Source organism: Ylistrum balloti, unplaced genomic scaffold (genome assembly GCF_031769215.1).
Source record: "Ylistrum balloti isolate Yb309-2 unplaced genomic scaffold, AGI_CSIRO_Ybal_v1 Utg369642, whole genome shotgun sequence".
Taxonomy (NCBI): domain Eukaryota; kingdom Metazoa; phylum Mollusca; class Bivalvia; order Pectinida; family Pectinidae; genus Ylistrum; species Ylistrum balloti.
In genome coordinates, this window is record NW_026781902.1 from 926,233 (window position 1) to 949,840 (window position 23,608).

Below are 23,608 nucleotides of genomic sequence, written 5' to 3' on the forward strand. Positions count from 1 at the left end.
AAGGTTTATCACATAGCTGTGAGATTTGTCTCAATTATTCTCACACAATTTCAAGTGGAATCTAATATTGTGGTGAAACTCTTTGAATGTTACTTGATTTCATCAAAAACTTCTGTTTCATGTTTGCTGATCGCAATGTTGTCCAGTCCATGGCTGGGAACAGACACACTGATACATTGAGAATTCACGTCTGGTCTGTAAGTCCGAACCCACTTGAAAGTCTGTAGTTCTGTTCTGTTTTGTAGGCCAAGTTGTTCGAACACAGTGTCCATGACGATTACACCACTTTGTATGACACTGGCTTGCAAAGCTGGTAATGGTATTGATATAGGGCCCAAGTGTCTGTTCTAAGTAGTCCTTCAGAGAAAGACAATCAGACTTGTTCTTGAGGTTTGAGGAGCTATCCCACACTACCACACCATCCAACCCAGCATCAAAGGACTGGCCAATAGTATTCTCCAGGTCAGGCTGTCAACAAGATAAAAACTGTCATCCATAAGTCAATTCAATGGCAGGATAAACTTGATTATTAATGGATTGTTGTTCACATATCAACTTATTTTGCAGTTTTGCATTTCAACACAAATTTTCTATCTAGGTCTATTCCAGTAAATTTTCTACTTGATCCTGGGATTCCAAAATACATTTCTTCCAGTCTATTACTTCTAAGCAAATTATCGATCAATACCAGATATCCTGGGATGGGATAGATGTTTACTGGATTAGCCCTAAAATAGATGTTTTACAGGGTTAGTCTTAAACAAAACCTGCAGTCCTGGGGTAGAATAGATGTTTTACAGGGTTAGTCCTAAACAAAACCTGCAGTCCTGGGTTAGAATAGATGTTTTACAGGGTTAGTCCTCAACAAAACCTGCAGTCCTGGGGTAGAATAGATGTTTTACAGGGTTAGTCCTAAACAAAACCTGCAGTCCTGGGGTAGAATAGATGTTTTACAGGGTTAGTCCTAAACAAAACCTGCAGTCCTGGCGTAGAATAGATGTTTTACAGGGTTAGTCCTAAACAAAACCTGCAGTCCTGGGGTAGAATAGATGTATTACAATGAAGTTTTTTTCTGACACTTTTCTTACAGAAATGATTTTAAAAAGCTCTTCTGCTCTATCAAAACCAACACAAATTGGGGCCATAAGTGTCAGATTCAAATGTAGGTTTTATTGCTCTTGGGGACAGCTGGCTTTGGATGTATATTATATCTTATAATCTACTACATATTATAATAACATACCAGGTTTGATAATTAAATCAGTATTGGCAATATTATTCTCCTTACGGTAATGTAAAAGTCTTCCTGTCTGTACCGATATCTGGTGTAGGCATAAATTGGCTTCATCCTGATCGGTTTGCAATTACGGCATAGTAGCGACTCCCTCACTCTCAATGACTCCTTGATGATCCCTTGTACCCTTAGGGCCCTGTCCTCAATAGTCGGGAACAAGTCTTTATCCAGGTAGATCGAGGGAAAGAGTGCTGAACTAGCATTAAACAGCCAGGACAGTCTGGATACAAAAATACAGTCATTTTTAAAGAAAGAACAAGAAAGTCTTCAAAACGAAAAAGACAAACAAAATATAATATGACAATTAAAAGAATTGACTCTGAACAAGTTTGATGTTAAGGATTCAATCTTTAATGACCTTGAATAACCTTGATGACCTTGACCCAGAAAGTCTACAACCAATTTGTATGGAAACATTGTTGAATTGATATTCTAAATCACAAGTGGTAAGAAAACTATGTGTGAAGGCAATACTGACACCTTCATCACGCAGGGTAGTACATGTATACAGTGTACGAGATCGTAATGAAATAATTCTAATTTCAGCAACCAAAGAATTCACCAACAGTTTTCATGATAAACTTAGCTTTCTATACAATCACATTGGAAAGGAAAGTAATGACAAGCAATGAGGAGAATTGTAATTTATTACATAACAAGCTTGAAACTTAATAAAAATTTCAACAAAAAAAGATGGAGAAAACGTCAGTTTAGAGTCAATTGATTGATAAGTTGGGCACTGTGCCTTCAGTGTGGATACCAAAAGGTATGTCAGGGCAGTGAAATAAAATATCAAAATAAATCCAAGTAAGTTTCAATTTCAACACACACCAAGCATCACCATAAGTTGGATATTTGTTGGCCACATCAGGCTTAAACAAGGCCCTGATGAAGCCTTGCACCGGAGGGGGGAGGGGGCAAAAATTAGTCGGCCAACAATAATAAATATCTCACACACTGGTAACGCTTGGTGTGTGTTATAATTGAACTTGCTTGTATTAATTTAGATAAAAATATGTCAGGAAATAATGAGATTGATACGGACAGCAATAAAATCTGACAGTATTTCTTGTTTCAGTATAACAAAAAAGTTTTTAATAAAAGGTTGATCAACTACAATTTGTATGCATGTATACTACTTACCTATGATAATGGCATTTTTGAAGAGCTGGCAAAATTTATAAAAAGTAGTTACATGTACATGTATACGAATTATTATATAAGTAAGGAGGTGGGTAGGGATGGGAGGGCGATGATTTGATTTCTAGAAACACTCTTATATCCTGATGAAGGCAGGCAGTGTCCCAATACTATAATTAGGTTTAGACGGTCATATGGATATGAGTTAAGCTGGTCTCAAAAATACATGCTTTCTATTAGATGATTTGGTTTACCTGTTATATTGAATTTGTCTTCAGACTAATCTGAATCATCAAGACTTAACCCCATGGAAATTGAAATAAGGTCTCAAAGCAATGTCAGCTCAAAAAAATAGATATAAGTGATTTTCAAAAATTCTCTTTTGACTTGAGGGCATAATTTATAATTGAAGCAAGAATTAGACCTAATAATTAATTCCAAGCTGAGAGTATTAGTGGAAATACCTACTCATTATTATATTGTATTGTGTCGTTGGCGCATTGATCTTGTCCTAGCCGGTAGTTGTAACACCGTGGAAATCCATAATATCCCCATTTGCCATTCCCACGTATCCCTTTTGCTTTCCATAATGTCTGGTTCATTAGCAATCTGTTGTGAAAAAAATAATCAATATCACAGGTAAAAACAACAACATCTTGGGCAAAACGACATCTCCGGTAAAACAACACCTCAGGTAAAACAACATCTCAGGTAAAACAACACCAGGTAAAACAACATCTCTGGTAAAACAATATTTCAGGTAAAACAACACCTCAGGTAAAACAACACCACCAGTAAAACAACATCTCAGGTAAAACAACACCACAAGTAAAACAACATCTCAGGTAAAACAACACCACCGGTAAAACAACACCACAGATAAAACAACATCTCAGGTAAAACAACACCACAAGTAAAACAACACCACAGATAAAACAACACCTCCGGTAAAACAGCACCTCAGGTAAAACAACACCACAGGTAAAACAACATCTCAGGTAAAACAACACCTCAGGTAAAACAACATCTCAGGTAAAACAACTCCTCAGGTAAAACAACACCACAGGTAAAACAACACCACAGGTAAAACAACACCTCCGGTAAAACAACATCTTAGGTAAAACAACACCTCAGGTAAAACAACATCTCAGGTAAAACAACTCCTCAGGTAAAACAACACCACAGGTAAAACAACACCTCCGGTAAAACAACATCTCAGGTAAAACAACTCCTCAGGTAAAACAACATCTCAGGTAAAACAACACCTCAGGTAAAACAACATCTCAGGTAAAACAACTCCTCAGGTAAAACAACACCACAGGTAAAACAACACCTCCGGTAAAACAACATCTTAGGTAAAACTACACCTCAGGTAAAACAACATCTCGGGTAAAACAACACCAGGTAAAACAACATCTCTGGTAAAACAATATCTCAGGTAAAACAACACCTCAGGTAAAACAACACCACCGGTAAAACAACATCTCAGGTAAAACAACACCACCGGTAAAACAACATCTCAGGTAAAACAACACCACCGGTAAAACAACACCACAGATAAAACAACATCTCAGGTAAAACAACACCACAAGTAAAACAACACCACAGATAAAACAACACCTCCGGTAAAACAGCACCTCAGGTAAAACAACACCACAGGTAAAACAACATCTCAGGTAAAACAACACCTCAGGTAAAACAACATCTCAGGTAAAACAACTCCTCAGGTAAAACAACACCACAGGTAAAACAACACCTCCGGTAAAACAACATCTTAGGTAAAACTACACCTCAGTGAAAACAACATCTTGGAGTATTTTGTTTATTGCTTTCTCAAAAAATAAGGAATATTTTCTAATTGGAAACATCACCACAAGACAGCTTAGCTGGTTATTGTTATTAGGACATTCTTAACGACCTGTCAACACATAAAAGGTCATTAAGGCCATCAACTAGTAAAACACAGTGATCCAAAAAAAGGAAATAGCATTAAACAAATTAAAAGGTAAAAGACAAATGCTAAAAATCTTATATGGGTATTATATCACAAAAGAATAAAATGGTACATCATAGTGTATTATATAGGCCAACATCTTTCAGGTTATGTAGAATTTAAAAAATCCAAACAGTTTCAAAAAGGGTTTTTAGACATGTAATGTTTTGGAACCCAGAAGCAGTACCACCTCTGATGTATGGTTGTAGTTGACCTATATAGATGTGAGATAACCTTGACCTTGGAACCCAGAAGCAGTACCACCTCTGATGTGTTGTTGTAGTTGACTTAAATAGATGTGAGATAACCTTGACCTTGGAACTATAACACTTCAGGTGTTCATATGCGTATTGAAATGACAAAAGTTCAACAACCCAAGTTCCAAAGGTTCGAAGTTTTATTTAACATAATTCACCAGGTATGGCTCCACGAGAATAACAACAGGATACGTTACAACTATAATAAAACAGTGGACCGACGACCCGTCACACTGGTGTATAACTAAGTAATTTTCTTGGCGAAAAGTTCGAAAGTTCCTATAACATTTAAGTTTCATATGGCCGAATGTGAGTAGCCGGAGACCGCAGGTTGGCGTCAGTAAAGGTTCTCCGAGCTGACTGTGAGTAGCCGGAGACCGCAGGTTGGCGTCAGCAAAGGTTCTCCGAGCTGACTGTGAGTAGCCGGAGACCGCAGGTTGGCGTCAGCAAAGGTTCTCCGAGCTGACTGTGAGTAGCCGGAGACCGCAGGTTGGCGTCAGCAAAGGTTCTCCGAGCTGACTAACTCCGCAAGTCTCCAAGGCTGCTTTTATAATATCTGTGACATATGAATGTCAGCGATTGGTCAACTCCCCTGCCCACAACATTCCAGCGGGAGTCAGCATACCTGTTCTGCCCCAGGTCGGCTGACCTGTATCTATACAATCAAATTGTGTAAATGAACTTAATTGATTTTCTTCTGCCCCAGGTCGGCTGACCTGTATCTATACAATCAAATGTGTAAATTGAACTTAATTGATTTGTATTAATTGATACTTTGACCATCTTGAAATGGTACTCTATTTGGCTCTTGACCAACTGCCACGTACGTTCATTCTTTCTACCCATCTATTTTATTAGCCTGTGTTATCTCCATGGTCCATTATCGTCCAGTTAACCCATTACCCTAATGCACAATACACACAGTATTAGCATTGTTTACGCTACCACAGGAAAACATGATTATGTTGCACTAATATATATAATATAAAATTCATATCTTGAAATAGTAATGAAACAGGACCATGTAATGATCATGTAATCATTACGTAATAAGGCCATTGTGTTACAGAACCCTGAAGCACTATCACCTCTGTTGTATTGTTGTAGTTTACCTTTATCTAATTATTTTATCAAAATCCCTTAAGGAAACAATTATCAATGGGCTTGAAACACATGCCTAGAGCCTTCTGTTTGAAAGGAGACCATTCTGGTAACTCATGTACATCTCAAACATACCTCTTCTTCATAGTATATATGTTGAAGTGATGAAATATTCAGGGGTTCTGGATTACCAAATTAGGAACTGATTCCTGTGACCTTGAACAAAATTTGTTTAAGACTTAGACACACTTTGCTCACATGACTTTGAAAATGTGTGGTTGAACTGAATGGATGGACCAGTGGACAGATGGAAGTCAAGCCACAGGAAAAACTCACTTGTCCTTCAGATAGGTGTGTCAATAAACTTATGCTATAGCATTGGTGCATTTAGGTCATAACAAGATGCCACACTTCTAACTGATAAAGTTTTATTTGAAATTCTGAAGATGTAAAGATATTAAGAATGCTACTGAAAGATTTCACAATTGGCAGATATAGCAAAGCATGCTTGACACATAAAATGCCGAACATTAAAGAGATTTTTTTTTTTTTTTTTATTATCATTAATCATTTTGGTCAAAGCTCAACACATTCCAGGGCAGTACCTAAAAACAACTAATAGTCTGTTTGAATTGAGTCTAGTATATTGGTAAAGTAATTCTTCACCATAGCATTATGAGAAAAGTATATATAAGAGATTTAATACAACTTATAATCCTGCTATTTTTCCACATTTTGTAAGAAATTTCCACCAGGCCCTGTAGGCCTTTTTCGTTTTGTCGACAATGATTTACGTTGCCAAACGTTACAAATTAGAGATAGCGACCGCATTAGCGTGGTTATGAGTCTCATGCTGTGTAACGTTTTAATCATTCTCACACTGGAAGCAAGCATTTTCCCGATCGAGATTCAATGGCGGGTAACTTGAAAAATGGCGTCGAAAAGATCTCTGTACAGACCTGCACCACAGCAAAATGTTGTACCGAGGAGAAACAGGTGTATATTTGTGTTTATGCAGTTCTTGATGTTTCAAAAAGTTATAATAATTCCGAACAATCATGCCCGCCATGAAAATAAAACTGTTGATGAAACTTCCGTAAATTGGGAAAAAAAAATCGCTGTTGGCTGGCTCACCTTACCAGTGATCGAACATAAAATATAGTTTTCCTCTTTGTTGATATAAATGCTTATTGATTATTTCAATTATTGTTGTGTACACTTAGGAGAGATATCTCCATAAGCATTTTCGGCTGTATTAAAATCACATAGATGATACAGATGTCAAGTTGGGCACAATCTCTCACATAGTTAACAGTCCTGAATTTGAGGGACGGGTGTACATGGGATAGTTACTGCTTTGTGAAATCAGTTATTTACTCAAATGCAGTGTCATTCTGAAAAAAACCCATACATTTCCTCGATGAATTTGTAACAAAAAGGGGTATCATCTTTTTTCCTCGGTTTTCTACTATTTCCACATAAAACCTTTCCAATTTCTCTTAGGCGATAACCATTTTCCAAAATGTCCAGGACACGTTGAGAGAAGACATTAAAAAGGGAAGAGAAAAATGATATATACCATTTCATTTTAGATAATTATACTGAAAAACAGCTTTTCAAGAATTACATTGGTTCAAAACTAATTCTCCATTTTCTTGATTTTTTTCCAGAAAACCTCTTGCACAAGGCCGTCTGGTTTCTGCTGGGGGTGAAGGTCAAAAGAAGAAAGTATTGGCCAGTGGAATTGAAGGTACAATGTCAGAAACCCCCAACACCTGCACAAAACATTGTTTTCATTGTGAAGATTTTCAGTCTGCGATATAAAATTTTGATTGAAATGGGGTGCATCTTGTCAAAGGAAGAGAAAGCAAGACCAAAGTGTTGAATAAATCTGGTGTTTTGGTCCACATTAACTTTAATAAATTGTCATATGTGGTGTTTATTTGTAATTTTAAAAAAGGAAATCTGCAAGAATTTTGTGAATAATATGTAAAAACTTCTGAATATCTATTCATTCTGTTTCATTAAGAAAACAGCTAATTATGTGGGTTGAGGTGTTAGGATCTTTGATCAAGAAATAATTTATAACTCATGACATCATTGAAGATAAAAGAATCAAATGAGATATTAATCATGTTTTCATTTCTTTCTACAAAATATGCAGAAAATGCACCAACAAGCAGCAATTGTTCTGAGAGAGCACAACAGTCAACAAGGAAACAGATCCTTGATACTTCAGTGACACGAGTTGGGCAGGAGCCTGAGAGTGTGACAGTTACACCTCGCAGGTAAAGTACAATCAAAAGTTAAGAAAAACTCAAAAAACAAAAACTGTTCAATTAAAAGTTGTTTATGATAACCTAAAAATGTGCAGCATTCAGGAAGATGTAAGTAATTCCAAAGTTTTGTTGTTTTATATAGAGCATACTAAGTTGTGACAAGCAAAGTGCATAGGAGTTTGGCATTATCAAGATAGTCCTGTTAGTTTCACTTCATAGGTTAAGCACAATCAACATGCCTGTTGCATCTCATTGGTAAACCAGTCCGTATCAAGTTATATGACGACACCAAATACTCCTTCAATCATGAAATTTTCAAAAGTTACATTGAATATCAGCTGAAATGTAAACGACAGAATGATGTTTATATTTGTAATATTACAATGTTAGTTACCTGTTGAAATTTAAACAGTAATATTCGATAGGTCTCCTGTCCATTGTTCAGTGTTCACTGATCGTGAGATATAGCCACTTGTTACCTCATGGGGACTCACAATAAAATGACCCTGGCTTTCATGTAGTGTTAAACCCAGTAAACAAACTACCGGTATAACTTCATGTAGATCTTGTGAATTATTGATCGTTAGGTTTACTAAAAGAGAGAAAAAAAATCCTTAATGTAACAACAATTGTACCTCCTTTTTAATGTTACAGAATGGCCCCTAGTGCCACTGAACACCGATCTCCAGCACCTTCCAATCCTGCCATGAATCTCGACCTCTCTGATAGTGACCTTGACCTTTCCTTGCAATACAAGGTAATACAAAATGTACTTTGATTACAACACCAAGTTAAATAAGTTTTACTACAAATGATTTGCTTGTGAATTTTCAATGATTACCAGGGACTGAATATCATACTGAATATCATACCCTGATTATGATATATTTCATCTTTTTTAAATGATTTTTCTATCTCATAGATCAAGAAATTTAAGCTGAAAATATTGTTTCCCTTTTAAGTAATCTTCCTACGAACCTTTATACCAGGAATATGGAAAATTGAAAAGCCATGAGCCCAACACACATAGCAACTGTACTAACCTGAGAATTCCTCATTAGAGTTTACCACAGCATCAGTCAGACTAGATGCAATGTGTCTTTTGAGAAGCATTTACGATGGATTAGATATAAATGTTGGAGTCTACATCAACTGTTTATTCTCTCAGTATCAGTACAGCAGTTACTAAGTCTGGTATATTAAGTTGAGTTATAAACAAATACAACTGAAATAAGGATCAATATTCAGATTCAGAAATTGGTCGAATTTTGAAAATTATGAAACTGGCAAATTTTGTAAATTGTTGATAACTCTTTCATGTATGTATTTCAAACAGGTTTTGGGTGCATTTAGGATTTTTTATACTTAATTTCATTGTTTTTTGGATATATGATATTTTAGTGAGCTAAAGCACACTGCATAAGACTTAATCCATTGATTATATTCTAGATGGCTGTTAAATGATAACCAGACAGACATTCAACTTGGCTGGTGGAATTTCATCTCTAATGTGTTACAGTTGTATTTTCTTGAAAAAGTTTAATGCACACTACATATTTTACTTGTCATTATAATCCTGTACATTTTATGGTTGTTGCTGGTAGTCTCCGACCACAAGGATACACAAACAGAAACCACAAGAGGTCTTGCTGATTGATGCTTCACGCCAGACTAAGGATCCTAATGAATCTGAGGTGGACATTCAAATTGGGTTTGAAAGGTCGCCTGTCAGAATTATCTGTCACTCACCCTCAGCCATTGAATCTAGTTTCAGGTATTCAAAAAGCCTATGAGTATATTTTTGATTATTTCTTGTTGAACTGGGTTTTACAACCTCAATCGTAAATGTTGATTTTTTATATAAAAAGTGTATTTTCGTTTTGTTGACTTATCTGCGCGACCATATCATGTTCTTTTTTATGTTCAATCTGTCTCTCAGAATTTGATGTAAAATTCTAAGAATTTGGATTACAGACTTATTCTGCAGTGCTGTCAATCATTTTTTTCTACATCTACACTGAAAAATTAGATTAAAAAAGTTCTATGGATAATTGAAAACTAAATGTCACATTTTGAAACTGTCTTTATTTTAACTGCAGCAAAATGAATAGTCATTAAATCTTAACATTCTTTTATGAGCAAATTAAATTTTTTATATTTTGAAGTTTTTGTTAAAAAACAAGAGGGCCATGATATACATGAAGTATAAGAATGCATGCTAATCCCTTTTTTTCTAGTTCCTGCAAAATTAACTTTACACTGTATTATGGTACATTTCAGAGCCTCAGCAGAAAAGGCCAGGGAAACCCATGACAAAAATGTGTCCATACGTAGTGCTATTTCTCTATCGGAGCCTGAGCGAAACCAGAGTCGTAAAACCCCTATTGTGATACGAGAGAAAGCAAACTCAGGTTTGTTTACATTTGTCTACCTTTGGTTGTGAAATGTATTTTGTAAATTGTTCATTTGTGTAAAAGAGGATATCTAAAGCAAGTTATTAAATATGATTTTCATACTCTTGTGTTCTTTAAGAAAATTCTCCCAATTTTTTGGATGTGTTCTCCATGAAAGTTTCCTTTTAATATTTGGGTGGCAGAATTTATCATATCCTCATGCAGTAAAAGCAGCATTCTAATAGCTGCATGTTGCTACCATATGTATACTGGTGCCAGAGGTAGCATCATTTTTATAGGTTGTATACAAATTGATTATTGAAAAACCTGACACAATGTACATCAACATCTCTGTTCCATAATACCCATAGGAGATGGTGTTGAATACCAAATATACTGCAGCCTTGCAGGGAATAATGAACCATAATGAGATGATGCTTTACTCTGGTGTTTGTTTCCAAACCAGTATTGAAGGAACTGTGTTGTATTCAGCTATGTCACTAAAAATGTGGTTGTATGACACAAAAGTTATCAAAGAGGTAAAAGACATCATGGTAATACTTTGTTATCTTCTGTATCTAGGACCTGGACAGCACCACCAAGCATCGATTGACAGTTTACCATTACTGACGCAGATAGAGAAGGATCTTCAGTACAGACAGACATTCCCCCAGCCCAATTTTGATGACTCTTCTGTCTCTTCCATTGCTGGCAATCCAGTCCGAGATATTTTGGGTGAAAATGATCGAGATGATGCCCAGTCCTTTGTCAGTGATGTTAGTGATGTATGCTCATTGGATGAGTATGTCATTAAGGGGAAAAAGACGACTAAAACGTAAGATTTTATAGAAATAAGTACTTCATCATTGCACTGTCTTACTACAATTATGGTTAATATAAATGCCATGTCCTTGCTGACAAACATCATATTACACGCTAGTGCAATATGATGTGTTTGCCATTAAAACTATGGCATTTACAAACGCAATAAATGCCAAGAAAAGACAGTTCAGTGTTTATATTTATGTTCTTGGCACATTTCGTTGTCTTATATGCCAATTTCAAATTGATTTAAACTAAATCAAATAATCCATTCCAGTAATCTGTCAGCAATTTTGCCGGTGAATAGTCCCTGTTTCTATGTTCACAATATCATTATAGTCACATGTTGGATAGCATTTATTGTGTCTTGAATCCCACATAATTTGATTATTTATATAATGGTATTGCAGTGCTAAGACAAATATACAGTTTTATTGTATATGTTTGACATGAATTATATTTCAAAGAAGTGATCAGTAATTCATCTGGTAAGGTTGCAGGAATCTCTCCAGGTACCTGGCAGTTTCATTGCATCATTTTAGAGGCAGCAAAACTAAAAATCCAACATGGTCAAGAGAATGTTTAGGAAGCAAGTTTGAAATATGAAAATGATGGCACAGATTGCAACTTCAGATATATTTGTATACTTGCTACTGCTCTCATATAGCTGTGATGCATTGTGTATGACACATACTTAGAGCTATGAAATTGATTTATGTCATTTCATTATACAAAAAATTATTTATTTTTAGAACTACCACAAAGAAAGGACCTACAAAAGGACCATCATCTGTGAAGAAAAGAGGTATGTCACATTGATAAAATGGAAAGCCTCAACACCAATACTACATCATTTACATCCTACCCATCAAATATCACACTTCCCAAGTCTTCTTCAGTTTATTATCAACCCATCAACAATTAGGCTGTCCTGAACTAAAAGTCCAGACTTCGACCTGTTCTTCAGTATTATATTAACCCATCAAGAATTAGGCTGCCCTGAACTAAAGTTCAGTCTTATATCTGCCCATCAAATATCACACTACCCCAATTAGAATTTTTAGTCTTAGACCTACCCTTTAAATATCACACTGCCTTATACTAGACCTTCAGTCTTAGACCTGTCCTTTAAATATCACACTGCCTTAGTCTATTCTTTCAGTCTTAGACATACCAACTAAATACCACTCTGCCTCAGTCTAATCTTTCAGTTTTAAACATACCCACTAAAAATCACACTGTCCAAGTCTAAAAATTAGTCTTAGATATTCCCATTAAAAATCAAAACTGACACTGAGAATTTTCCGTCTTGGACTGCTCATTAAATATCACTCTGCCTTGGTCTAAACCTTCAGTAGTAGACATGGCCATTAAATATCACTCTGCCTTGGTCTAAACCTTCAGTAGTAGACTTGGCCATTAAATATCACTCTGCCTTGGTCTAAACCTTCAGTAGTAGACTTGGCCATTAAATATCACTCTGCCTTGGTCTAAACCTTCAGTAGTAGACTTGGCCATTAAATATCACTCTGCCTTGGTCTAAACCTTCAGTAGTAGACTTGGCCATTAAATATCACACTGCCTTGGTCTAAACCTTCAGTAGTAGACTTGGCCATTAAATATCACTCTGCCTTGGTCTAAACCTTCAGTAGTAGACTTGGCCATTAAATATCACACTGCCTTGGTCTGAACCTTCAGTAGTAGACTTGGCCATTAAATATCACACTGCCTTGGTCTAAACCTTCAGTAGTAGACTTGGCCATTAAATATCACTCTGCCTTGGTCTAAACCTTCAGTAGTAGACTTGGCCATTAAATATCACACTGCCTTGGTCTAAACCTTCAGTAGTAGACTTGGCCATTAAATATCACTCTGCCTTGGTCTAAACCTTCAGTAGTAGACTTGGCCATTAAATATCACACTGCCTTGGTCTAAACCTTCAGTAGTAGACTTGGCCATTAAATATCACACTGCCTTGGTCTAAACCTTCAGTAGTAGACTTGGCCATTAAATATCACACTGCCTTGGTCTAAACCTTCAGTAGTAGACTTGGCCATTAAATATCACACTGCCTTGGTCTAAACCTTCAGTAGTAGACTTGGCCATTAAATATCACACTGCCTTGGTCTAAACCTTCAGTAGTAGACTTGGCCATTAAATATCACTCTGCCTTGGTCTAAACCTTCAGTAGTAGACTTGGCCATTAAATATCACACTGCCTTGGTCTAAACCTTCAGTAGTAGACTTGGCCATTAAATATCACTCTGCCTTGGTCTAAACCTTCAGTAGTAGACTTGGCCATTAAATATCACACTGCCTTGGTCTAAACCTTCAGTAGTAGACTTGGCCATTAAATATCACACTGCCTTGGTCTAAACCTTCAGTAGTAGACTTGGCCATTAAATATCACACTGCCTTGGTCTAAACCTTCAGTAGTAGACTTGGCCATTAAATATCACACTGCCTTGGTCTAAACCTTCAGTAGTAGACTTGGCCATTAAATATCACTCTGCCTTGGTCTAAACCTTCAGTAGTAGACTTGGCCATTAAAAATCACACTGCCTTATTCTAAACCTTCACTCTTAGACGTGCCCATTGAAAATCACACTGCCCTAGTCAAAAACTTCAGTCTTTTAACCTACCAGCCAGCTTCTAGCCTACCCTAAACTAAATCTTAGGGTAGGTTGAGGAGTCGGATATATCAATCTTTTTTTTTCTGTTCATGTGTCTGTGATAAAATAATGACTTCAGCAGACTTGGTTCATATTCACACCATAACACTATACCAACAGAGTCTACACCTGATTAGATGTTCATGGCCATTGGTCAAGGTTAAAGGTCAAAGGTCACCCTCGACCACTTTGCAAATAAATTCTAGTTTACAGGGTTAGGGGTGTCCTATATCTTCGTTTTTATTGACTATGAGGAATAATTGAGTAAAAGTTATCTTTTCTTTTTCAGAGAGAATTATACCTTCTAGGTACAAACAGGCAGCAGCATCTCATTCTTTGTTTGCTGAAAAGGTAAGAAAGTATGAAAGCTTACAAAACACCTGATGTGTCTGGTAAGACTGGATATGTCATGAAGAGATATGAGGATTTTATTATACCTGTCTGGACAAGTTCTCCTTACCTAATGCATCAGTTTCATTTTTATGACATGTAAATATTTGGTACAATGTGTAAATGTGCTTGCATCCCTTTTCAAACAAAAGATGTGTGGTTCCTCAATAACAGGTCATCATAAGTAGGATTTCTCATCGTAAGTTTTGTCAGGACAACTTCACCTGAACAGTGAAATTACATATAGTGATAATAGAGACAATGTAGGGATGAAAATGCACAATTTTTCCCAAAAGACGTGTGGTTGCCTGGTTGCCTGGTTGCCATAGCGACTGTACGGTTCGTCCATCTGTCCATAGAAAAAATTTTGTGCGGACAGCTTCTCCTATCCTACTGAATAAATTTCATTGAAACTACACAGGAGTGTTGAGGACCATGTGTTAGATGTGCATGCAACCTTTCTTTTTTTTTTTTTTTTTGCCATGGAAACCAGTCAGTATTTTTATTAAAATTACATTGTATAAAACTGTATATTGCAAATGACAAGGCTTACATTTCTACTTTTTCTAGGATGATCAGTTTGGTTTTCAGAATATGAAAAAAAAGACAATTTCTGACTGACTTTCTGATATAAGATCACACTGCTGATCTGATGAATGATATCATTGTTAAACATTTTATAGTCACAAGATTCCAATACACTACCTGCATTTTAAGAATACATTTTTGTATTTGTGAAAAAAATCTGAGATGCATGATATTACCTGTAGTGTAGCTTACCAGTATAGGTACTTGGATGACTGGGTATCAATACTTTGTTCAAAGATCACAGAGGTCAAAGGTTATGAATTTGGCTGTGTAAGAGAAGAAACAATTCTTATGTGTGTGAACATTGTGTGTATGTGTGTATGTACAGTTCTTACAAACGACAAGAATGAGGTAAACTCCTGCTACTTCACATCCTCTTGTTCTTGTTTCACATTACATATCCTGAAATACGTTATCCTGTCATGAGAACTAGTTACAGTTCTTGTCATTGGATTGTCAGGTTATAAGTAAAATATGTGTTTTTATAACACGACCATTAAAAAAAAAATGAATCCTATTGTTCCATAGTAACAATGTTTTATTTCTCAGTAATGATTGGGTACTTACTAAATGTTTCAGTCGACAAGACAGGATAAGTCTAGTAAAGGCAGTAGGAGTATGGATATTTCCACTCGTCCAACAAGTCGGCATACAAAGACCAAGAAGACAACTGGTCCTGCCACAAGGACGATAAAGGAACGACCCCATACCCCTGACAACTCCCACTTATCTACCGGAGCCAAAACCTCTACACCTACGATGGACAGCTCCATCTTCCCAACAGAGATTGATGCCTCAGCTATACAGGCCGATAGTTCTGTCTTATCTACAGGTAAAGTGCCAGAGAGTCACTTGTAGGTAAAGTTTTGTATGCCATAAATAAAATCTCCTATTTCAGAGGCAATGTGTCATATTTCATAGGTCATGAGTCACACTTGACACAAGAATATGTCACATGATAAGGATCACAGGTTAAGTTTCAGATGTCACTGTTAATGTGTCATGTTTCATAAATCAAGAGTTTCATGTAAATAAATCAAGAGTTTCATGTAAATAAATCAAGAGTTTCATGTAAATTGTTACATGTTACAAGAAAATTTCAAATGTTAAGGTCACAGGCAAAGTGTCACATTCCACATGTCTCATTTAAAGTGTCAAGGCAAATGTGCTACATGTCACAAGAAAAAGTAACATTTTAAGTGTCATATGTCATCAGTAAAGTATTGCATGTAAAAAGTAAACTTATTACTAATGTTTGGAATTGGGCACTTTAATGATCAAGTCTTGATTCTTACCGAGTTATCAGTAAACTTAATTGTAAGTTGAAGTTATTAGCCTGTGACATCACTTTGATAGTATCAAGTTTATCGCTGATATACAACAGGAATGTTCATTTCCTTTACCTCGTCTGAGTGTAGATACTTCGCTTGTTCTGGTATGTCTAACATACTCATTAAGTACTGGGCCAATTGTGTGAGAAAACATCACATTTTTCTAGACACACATCCAGACATGAGTGTATATCTAATGTCTCTGAAATACCTCAGAAGCCCTGCCTATTTTGTAAGCGATCCTAGCCCTCCCAAGAACTCTGGTCTTGTGAAAATGAAGTGCTCTTCATGAATGTCAAAATCATGAATTGGCTTTATGAAAATACTGAATTCATTACCCCAGCATCACTCATGTAATTTTATTTTAGATTTTCTTATAATTTGGATATTTTTAGGACATAGGTCACAGTTGATAAAAACACCATCGAAAGATGGAGGTAGAAGAGACGTACGTGCCGATTTGCGGGACATCCATGACCCTTTTTCACAGTCCATCCTTTCCAACGCCTCTGTGATGTCTGATATGATGGACGTTTCTAACAGAAAGCAGCCTACCAAAGTCAGTTTAAGGAAAATTTCAAATTTTCTTATTGTTCAAAATGTTGCATTCAAATGTCTAAATTCAATGTTGAATGTTTGTATCTCTGTCACAAGTTATCACGTTTAAAAGTGACTGATGTCATAACTCATTCAAGTTTAAAGTGACTGATTTCATAACTCATTCATGTTTAAGAGCAACTTTGTTGATAAAGAAATATTTCTAAATCATTGTTGTAATTTTTTTACTTCTAATGTAAAAAAAACAAATCAGCATTCTACTGATAAACTTTTGGTTGCTTTGCGCATACATACACTTTTGATTAATTATTGTGTTTGTGTGTCCAGGCTTGAAAGCATAAATAGGCATTGTATTCATATGCACTCTGATTTAACAGTTTAAATAAGTACTGTGTTTGTGTATGCCTAAACACAGCAGTATCAATGTTTGTGTGCCTAGACACCGCAGTATAATTATGTACTGTTTGTGCCAAGACTCGGCCATATGATTATGTACTGTGTGTGTGCCTAGATGAGGCAGTATAATTATGTACCTATTGTGTTTGTGTGTACTTTCCAGTCAAAGTTGACCGAGGGTCAGATGGACTTGCTATACATGCGGTACACACAGTGGCTGTACTTGTACACCAAGGCCAAGAAGTCACGCGAAGAACAGGAGAAACGGGAAATGGTAGGCCTTATATAAAATCTAATATTTTAAAATATGGACCAATCGAATGGTAGCTGGTGTAAGAGATAGCAATATCAGAACATTAGGTCTAAAGCAGATTATGATATGATTGTAATAACTAGGACTAAGTTGGTCATGAATTCATGAAAATGACAAGAAAATACGGGCTTGTCAACAGAATCTCAATCGCCACTTGAAATTGATGAAGCAAGGGCAAAATACAGACTAAGGAAATATTGGTACTTTAGTTTGAACAAACTGAGAATTTTTTCGCACAGTATAAAGTGTGATTTCTTCTGTTTGTCTATTTAGTAGATTAAAATATTAGGATGTCAATAGTGTAGTTAGTTAGTATAAAGAAAAAAGATTACTTTTTTTGGTAAGTTTAGTTAAATAATAAGGCCACACAGGCACAAGTTAATACTTTGAACTAACGACAGAATAGCTATCATCCTCTGGCCACTATCCTTATTGAATAGGCCCAGTTAAACAGTCTACATGAGGAAGTTGAAAAACTCCGCAAGAAAAAACATGATTTGGATATCCGACTTGCACGCCAGAAACACCTGAATTTGGTGGACGATCAAGTGGATCAACAGGTCAGTATTGGTCAATACAATTACACAGGTAGTTCAATTTTTCATACAGAACTAGAAATTGTGTGTTTGGTTCTTTCAACTGCATTTTTTCCCTGAATTTTGTGCTTTTTAGGACGTTTTTTGGTTATTTTAGACAAAGTTGGGACTTCCATAAAAGAAAAAATGTGTTGCTGAAAGCCTTGAAAAAAGGACAAAAATGTTATTTCATTTAATTCAGATAATATGAAAATGAAGAATTAAGGTCTCCAGATTTTTTTCAATCTACATACATTTCATGTACTGACCTATATCACAGTAAACAACACTATAAAGGGGGAGATGAGTCTTGAGTCAATATTTCTCTGGTTTTAGCGCCAGTTACTAGGACCAATTGTTGCCAATTTACCCAAGTTGTCTAGGGAGTATGAGAGTTTAGCCCATGCTCTGGACACCACCCGTCACCAGATTGCTACCCAAGGTGTTTATCTGCCTGATGATGAAGAACAACTCCAAAGTAAGTTCAGGTTTATTAGGCAACTGTTCACACTGATGTTATTTGTGAAATTAAATTTTCATTTGTAATGTATGTAATGCATGAATATTAAAATACTAAAACAAATATGTTTTTTAAAACTGATACTGAAATCATATGGACATATTAAAATAGGGATGTAAAAATTAAATTATGTATTTGTGCAAAATTTTATATTTTCAAAAAATGATATCACAATGATTCTCCTGCATTCTAAATATGTTGATTTGGTTATTTTAATCATCATATAACTATCAAGTTATAAGGTCATTATTTAAGGTAAATGTGGAAAAATGGAAATATAGCAAAGTATAATTATGGATGTGTATGTGATTATCATAAACTTTGTTTTAGGAAAATTAGAAAAGGAACTGTCAACAAGTGAACAATTGCTGGGAGAGTTATCAGTGATGATCAGACAACCAGTGACTACAGTAACAGCAATGTCTAAGGCTCTGGGCGCCATGGAGAAAGCTGTGGACGCTCAAACTCACGAACTCCGACAGTAAGTACAGTGATTACTGACCTCATGAACTCCGACAGTAATTATCATGTTTACTGACCTCACAAACTCCGACAGTAAGTACAATGTTTACTGACCTCACAAACTCTGACAGTAAGTACAATGTTTACTGACCTCACAAACTCCGACAGTAAGTACAATGTTTACTGACCTCACAAACTCCGACAGTAAGTACAATGTTTACTGACCTCATGAACTCCGACAGTAATTACCATGTTTACTGACCTCACAAACTCCGACAGTAAGTACAATGTTTACTGACCTCACAAGCTCCGACAGTAAGTACAATGTTTACTGGCCTCACAAGCTCCAACAGTAAGTACAATGTTTACTGACCTCACAAACTCTGACAGTAGGTACAATGTTTACTGACCTCACAAACTCCGACAGTAAGTACAATGTTTACTGACCTCACAAACTCTGAGAGTAGGTACAATGTTTACTGACCCCACAAACTCTGACAGTAAGTACAATGTTTACTGACCTCATGAACTCTGACAGTAGGTAAAATGTTTACTGACATCTCTGTAGAAGGCCTTGTCCAAAATGTTCTTATGTCTGGTGATTTTCATATACTTTATTCAAGTTTGTCATATGAACTTTCAACTTACATATGTAAATATTTTAATTACCTCCAAGGAAAGAATTAGGTGATGATCAGACTACTAGATAAATATTCTACAGCCTTTATCCAAATGCTTCTCTTTCTCCTCAGATGTACAGAAATGATTTCAGCAACGCAAAGCCTGACAATACAAGAGACCTCACTACGGATACAAGAAATGCAGGCCTAATGATACAGCAGTTTTCTTTTGATATTCCGGTCAAAAAGACGACTCTATTGCAATTTTATAAACTGTTGCAACATAATGCAACAAAAAGTATGCAATCCATTTGTTGCCTTTAAATATTTCTTTGTTTAAGTCATAATTGAATTTTGAGAAATTTGGATGAAATATGACATATTAAAGAAATAAGTTAAAATTGTTTATGTTAGAGGATTCTGGAAAATGATATGATATCTTTATTTCAAGTTATACCAATTTTCTTTTTATGAGCAGCAGTGTTGTCACGTGATCAGCTTTATAATTTTAACATAATTTGGTCAAACATGGAAACTTAAAAATTAAAGTATGAAATTACCTTAGATAAGTTGGTATTTCAGGGTTTCAAGGTCAAGGTCAAATTTAAAGAAACTTGTCAATCATACTAAATTTCATGGGTGAATAGCATTCATGTTTTTTCAACCTTGCTAGGATTTAGCCGACAGTTTAAAACCGTCAAATCAGTAATAATTCCTCTTTAACGAAACTTTTGCATAATGTACTGAAAGAAATAACAGACTTTTCTGATATTTTGAAATTCTAACCAGGCAATGCTTTACAATGATTGGAAAGGGAATCCTGGTGTAACTTAGTGTGATAGGTTGTATCCTTGAGCTGTCAGTGACTGGTACAGCAGAACAATTGGGGTGTTTTACTTAGATAGAAGAATATCCATTTAAATGGAATGTGCTTTAAGTGTTGGAGTAATCGATTCAAATTAATAACTTATGTAGCTTAGTCCTGAAAACAGAAATGGTTTATTGTTATATATCATTACATATTATTGACAGTTAAGTCTATTTCTACCCTGTTTCTGTAATGAATTTATTTTTTCTTCATTAAATATTGATGAATAAATTTGTTAGCCTATTTTCAATTGAGTTGATTATTTTTATCATATTGTTTTTTGGGTTTTACCTCCTCTGATACAGGATGTCTCAATACAGCTGATACAAGAAAACGCTGACTGATAAACAAAATCAAAATTCAAACTGAAAATCTATGAAATTAAGGCAAAATATGAACAAATGTAATATTCAGCAAGGAGATATTTGAAAGTGTACAAAGATAATTTGACCTTGGTCAATTTAAGAGAAATGTCCATACATGGCTGTTGGAGGTTGACACAGGACATTTAAATGCAACAAGAGAGTCGTTAGATTCTATGATATAAGTAATACCAAAGTTAATGTTTGCCGAGATGTAACAAGTAAAAACATTAGTCCCTCTGGTGACCATGGTTTTAATTAATTAATATTACCTACCAATACTAGACTGGGAGACTTGTTACATGTTAGAAGGTGTCTTATGTATATCCGAGTTTATTCAAGCTCAAGACAGACTATCTTAGTTGAAGCAAAACCATTTCATACCAGGTAAGAAAATGACACGTAACATGATTTTTTTTAATTTTATGAGATGAATAAGTTTAAATTCTATTGAATTCATACCACACAAATGTTCAGTGGTGATACTTTATAAAATTGTACATAACTCCTTGTTAAGAGCAGACTACCGGGAGCAAATCCTACTTAAAACGTTAGGAGATCCATTTTGTTTTTGTTATTATCATCATTCCATTTATTTGGTAGACAGAATAAGGTTGTAATTCGTCTTGTACCTACCTTCCAGCTGTTTCAAATTCTTTCCGAGCCTCTATCTTCACCTGAGAATCATTCCACGTGGGATGGTATTGTCTGACTAGACCCTCTGATTTCGTGATATACATCACCTGTGATTTGTCGTACATATTCCTATCAAAGATGGGTCTCCAACTTTCCCAGTCTATCACAGCCAGACCTGAGAAATCGGCTACAGGGATAGTTCTGTTGACATCATACTGCACTCTCCATAAATGTTTCTGTAGTTTGGATTTCTGTTCAACAATGTATGTAACAAAAATAAAATCGACATTTCTCGTAACATCGATAACCACATATAGATTGGCAGCGTGTTATATCTCTTGGAAAGTAGTGAAAACTTCAAAACTCCTAATTTCGTTATCATTTTTTTCATCTTTGTATTGTCCGATGATAAAATGTTGTGGCCAGCCATACTATCACAGTACTGCTGTAAATGTTGTGGATTTGAGACCCGAGATGGTCATTATTGTCAAACTATACGTGTAAAGTTGGAATTAATTCTGAGGGATTCAGTTATTGTTATACCACGCGTATGTTTTATAGTTCGGGTTATGATCGTTATATATATATATATATATATATAGGCACATTAAGAGTGTACCGAAAGTTTTTAATCGGAGATGCAATGTTTGATAGAAGAGATAGAAATTGTTTACAAGTCAATAAATGATCACTCAAAGACATCATTAAAATCGCATTGTGTACATATCATATAAAAGTGTTTGTTGAAGTTAATTAGATGATTGTCTGACTAAAGAGGAAGTTTACCTTTTCTTTGTTTGATATGAAGCTGAAAGTGTTTCTCATGATTGTCCGTATGCATGTGGTTCTGCTGTTTACCTTGTTTTCTTTTCGGAACGTGACATCACTTACTTGGATTGGTCAAGATTTACGGTATCGGCAGTGTCCGAGTGCTGATTGATAAGTTGTGAGCCTTTTATGGAAGAAGTTAAGCAGGGATGTCCTTTTTCAGCTTTACTGTTCCCTGACTATTTTTACTCTGAAAGGTCATAATAGTGGACGTAAAACCTGTTAAATACAAAATCAAATGACTATTTAAGGTTGTGTACCCGAAGACTGGTGTCCTTTGGTTAGTTTATGTCGAAGAGGTAGAACTCTAAAGTAAACAAGACATACGACGTTTTACCAAATTGGCCAAATCGCTGAGAGAGCAGTGATTCATTATTTGTACAAGAAAGGTCTAGCACCTAAGGATATCCATACTGATATGGTAGCAACACTAGGGCGTGATGCCTCTTCATATACTACAGTGAAATGGTGGATGGCGGCGGAATTTTAAGCGCAACAGGCAGTGCCTTGGCGATGACGCCCGTTCTGGAAGGCCAGCCACTGTTGCAACCCCAAAAATAGTCAGTAAAGTAGATGATATTGTAATGGATGACACGCGAGAGAGAGATATAGCCAGTACAGTTGGGATTTCACAGGAAAGAGTACAGTCAATTCTTACGGTAGATCTTACAAACAGAAAGCTCTAAGTCCGTTGGTTACCAAGACTTCTGACAGTTGATCAGACGCACACCAGGCGGACTTTGTCGCGTGCTAATCTGAACCTTTTCGAGGCAGATCCTGTTAAATTTCTGCAGAGGTTTGTGACTATGGAAGGAACGTGGATCCATCATTTCACCCCAAAGACCAAACAACAGTCTTAACAATGGAACAACCCTGGTTTACCCCCGCCGAAGTAGGCAAAGACTGTTCCATCGGCTCCATGATCTCGGTTTTATTGGATGCTGGTGGTATTCTGATAGTAGATTATCTACAAAAGGGACAAACACTTAATGGCACGTATTATGCAGAACTTCTTCGGCAGTTAAGAGAAAATATCAAACTCAAGCATCGCGGGAAACTTGCGTAACGGTGTGTTGTTTCGCCAGGACTAAACCCCTTTTCACATGTCTAATATTGCTATGGTTGCCATTAGTGATTGTGGCTTTGAATTGGAGTATCCGCCTTATTCACTTGATCTGTTTTCATCAGACTTTCATCTATTTCCAAGATT

The 23,608-nt window shown here is 35.9% G+C and overlaps 2 protein-coding genes across 2 annotated transcripts; one reads left to right on the forward strand and one right to left on the reverse strand.

Moving 5' to 3' along the window:
- Positions 1 to 117: 117 nt before the first annotated feature.
- LOC132554782 (hyaluronidase-like) lies at positions 118 to 23,319 on the reverse strand. The gene is made up of 5 exons (XM_060219097.1): positions 23,281 to 23,319; positions 21,571 to 21,821; positions 2,903 to 3,043; positions 1,289 to 1,514; positions 118 to 468 (listed from the first exon to the last, which is right to left on the reverse strand). Exons 1-5 carry the CDS (start codon positions 23,317 to 23,319, stop codon positions 118 to 120), a joined length of 1,008 nt encoding a protein of 335 aa, XP_060075080.1.
- On the forward strand, positions 6,715 to 20,642 carry LOC132554852 (uncharacterized). Its single transcript, XM_060219178.1, has 16 exons — positions 6,715 to 6,781; positions 7,456 to 7,535; positions 7,950 to 8,073; positions 8,719 to 8,821; positions 9,669 to 9,838; positions 10,345 to 10,475; positions 11,040 to 11,292; positions 12,032 to 12,084; positions 14,241 to 14,302; positions 15,509 to 15,761; positions 16,656 to 16,819; positions 17,378 to 17,488; positions 17,968 to 18,087; positions 18,439 to 18,580; positions 18,953 to 19,103; positions 19,837 to 20,642. The coding sequence occupies exons 1-16, from the start codon at positions 6,717 to 6,719 to the stop codon at positions 19,913 to 19,915; spliced, it is 2,061 nt and encodes a 686-aa protein (XP_060075161.1). The 5' UTR covers positions 6,715 to 6,716; the 3' UTR covers positions 19,916 to 20,642.
- Positions 23,320 to 23,608: the final 289 nt, after the last annotated feature.

What these genes read in the sequence shown, in the direction of transcription:
- LOC132554782 (XM_060219097.1), bottom strand. Translation starts at nt 23,319, where the DNA reads ATGGAGCCGATGGAACAGTCTTTGCCTACTTCGGCGGGG. An exon ending in ACAATACAATATAATAATGA is followed by an intron (nt 1,515 to 2,902) that starts GTAGGTATTTCC and finishes TTTTGTATCCAG; the next exon opens with ACTGTCCTGGCTGTTTAATG. An exon ending in AGGAAGACTTTTACATTACC is followed by an intron (nt 469 to 1,288) that starts GTAAGGAGAATA and finishes TCTTGTTGACAG; the next exon opens with CCTGACCTGGAGAATACTAT.
- LOC132554852 (XM_060219178.1), top strand. Translation starts at nt 6,717, where the DNA reads ATGGCGTCGAAAAGATCTCTGTACAGACCTGCACCACAGCAAAATGTT. An exon ending in ACGAGAGAAAGCAAACTCAG is followed by an intron (nt 10,476 to 11,039) that starts GTTTGTTTACAT and finishes TTCTGTATCTAG; the next exon opens with GACCTGGACAGCACCACCAA. An exon ending in ATCATCTGTGAAGAAAAGAG is followed by an intron (nt 12,085 to 14,240) that starts GTATGTCACATT and finishes TTTCTTTTTCAG; the next exon opens with AGAGAATTATACCTTCTAGG.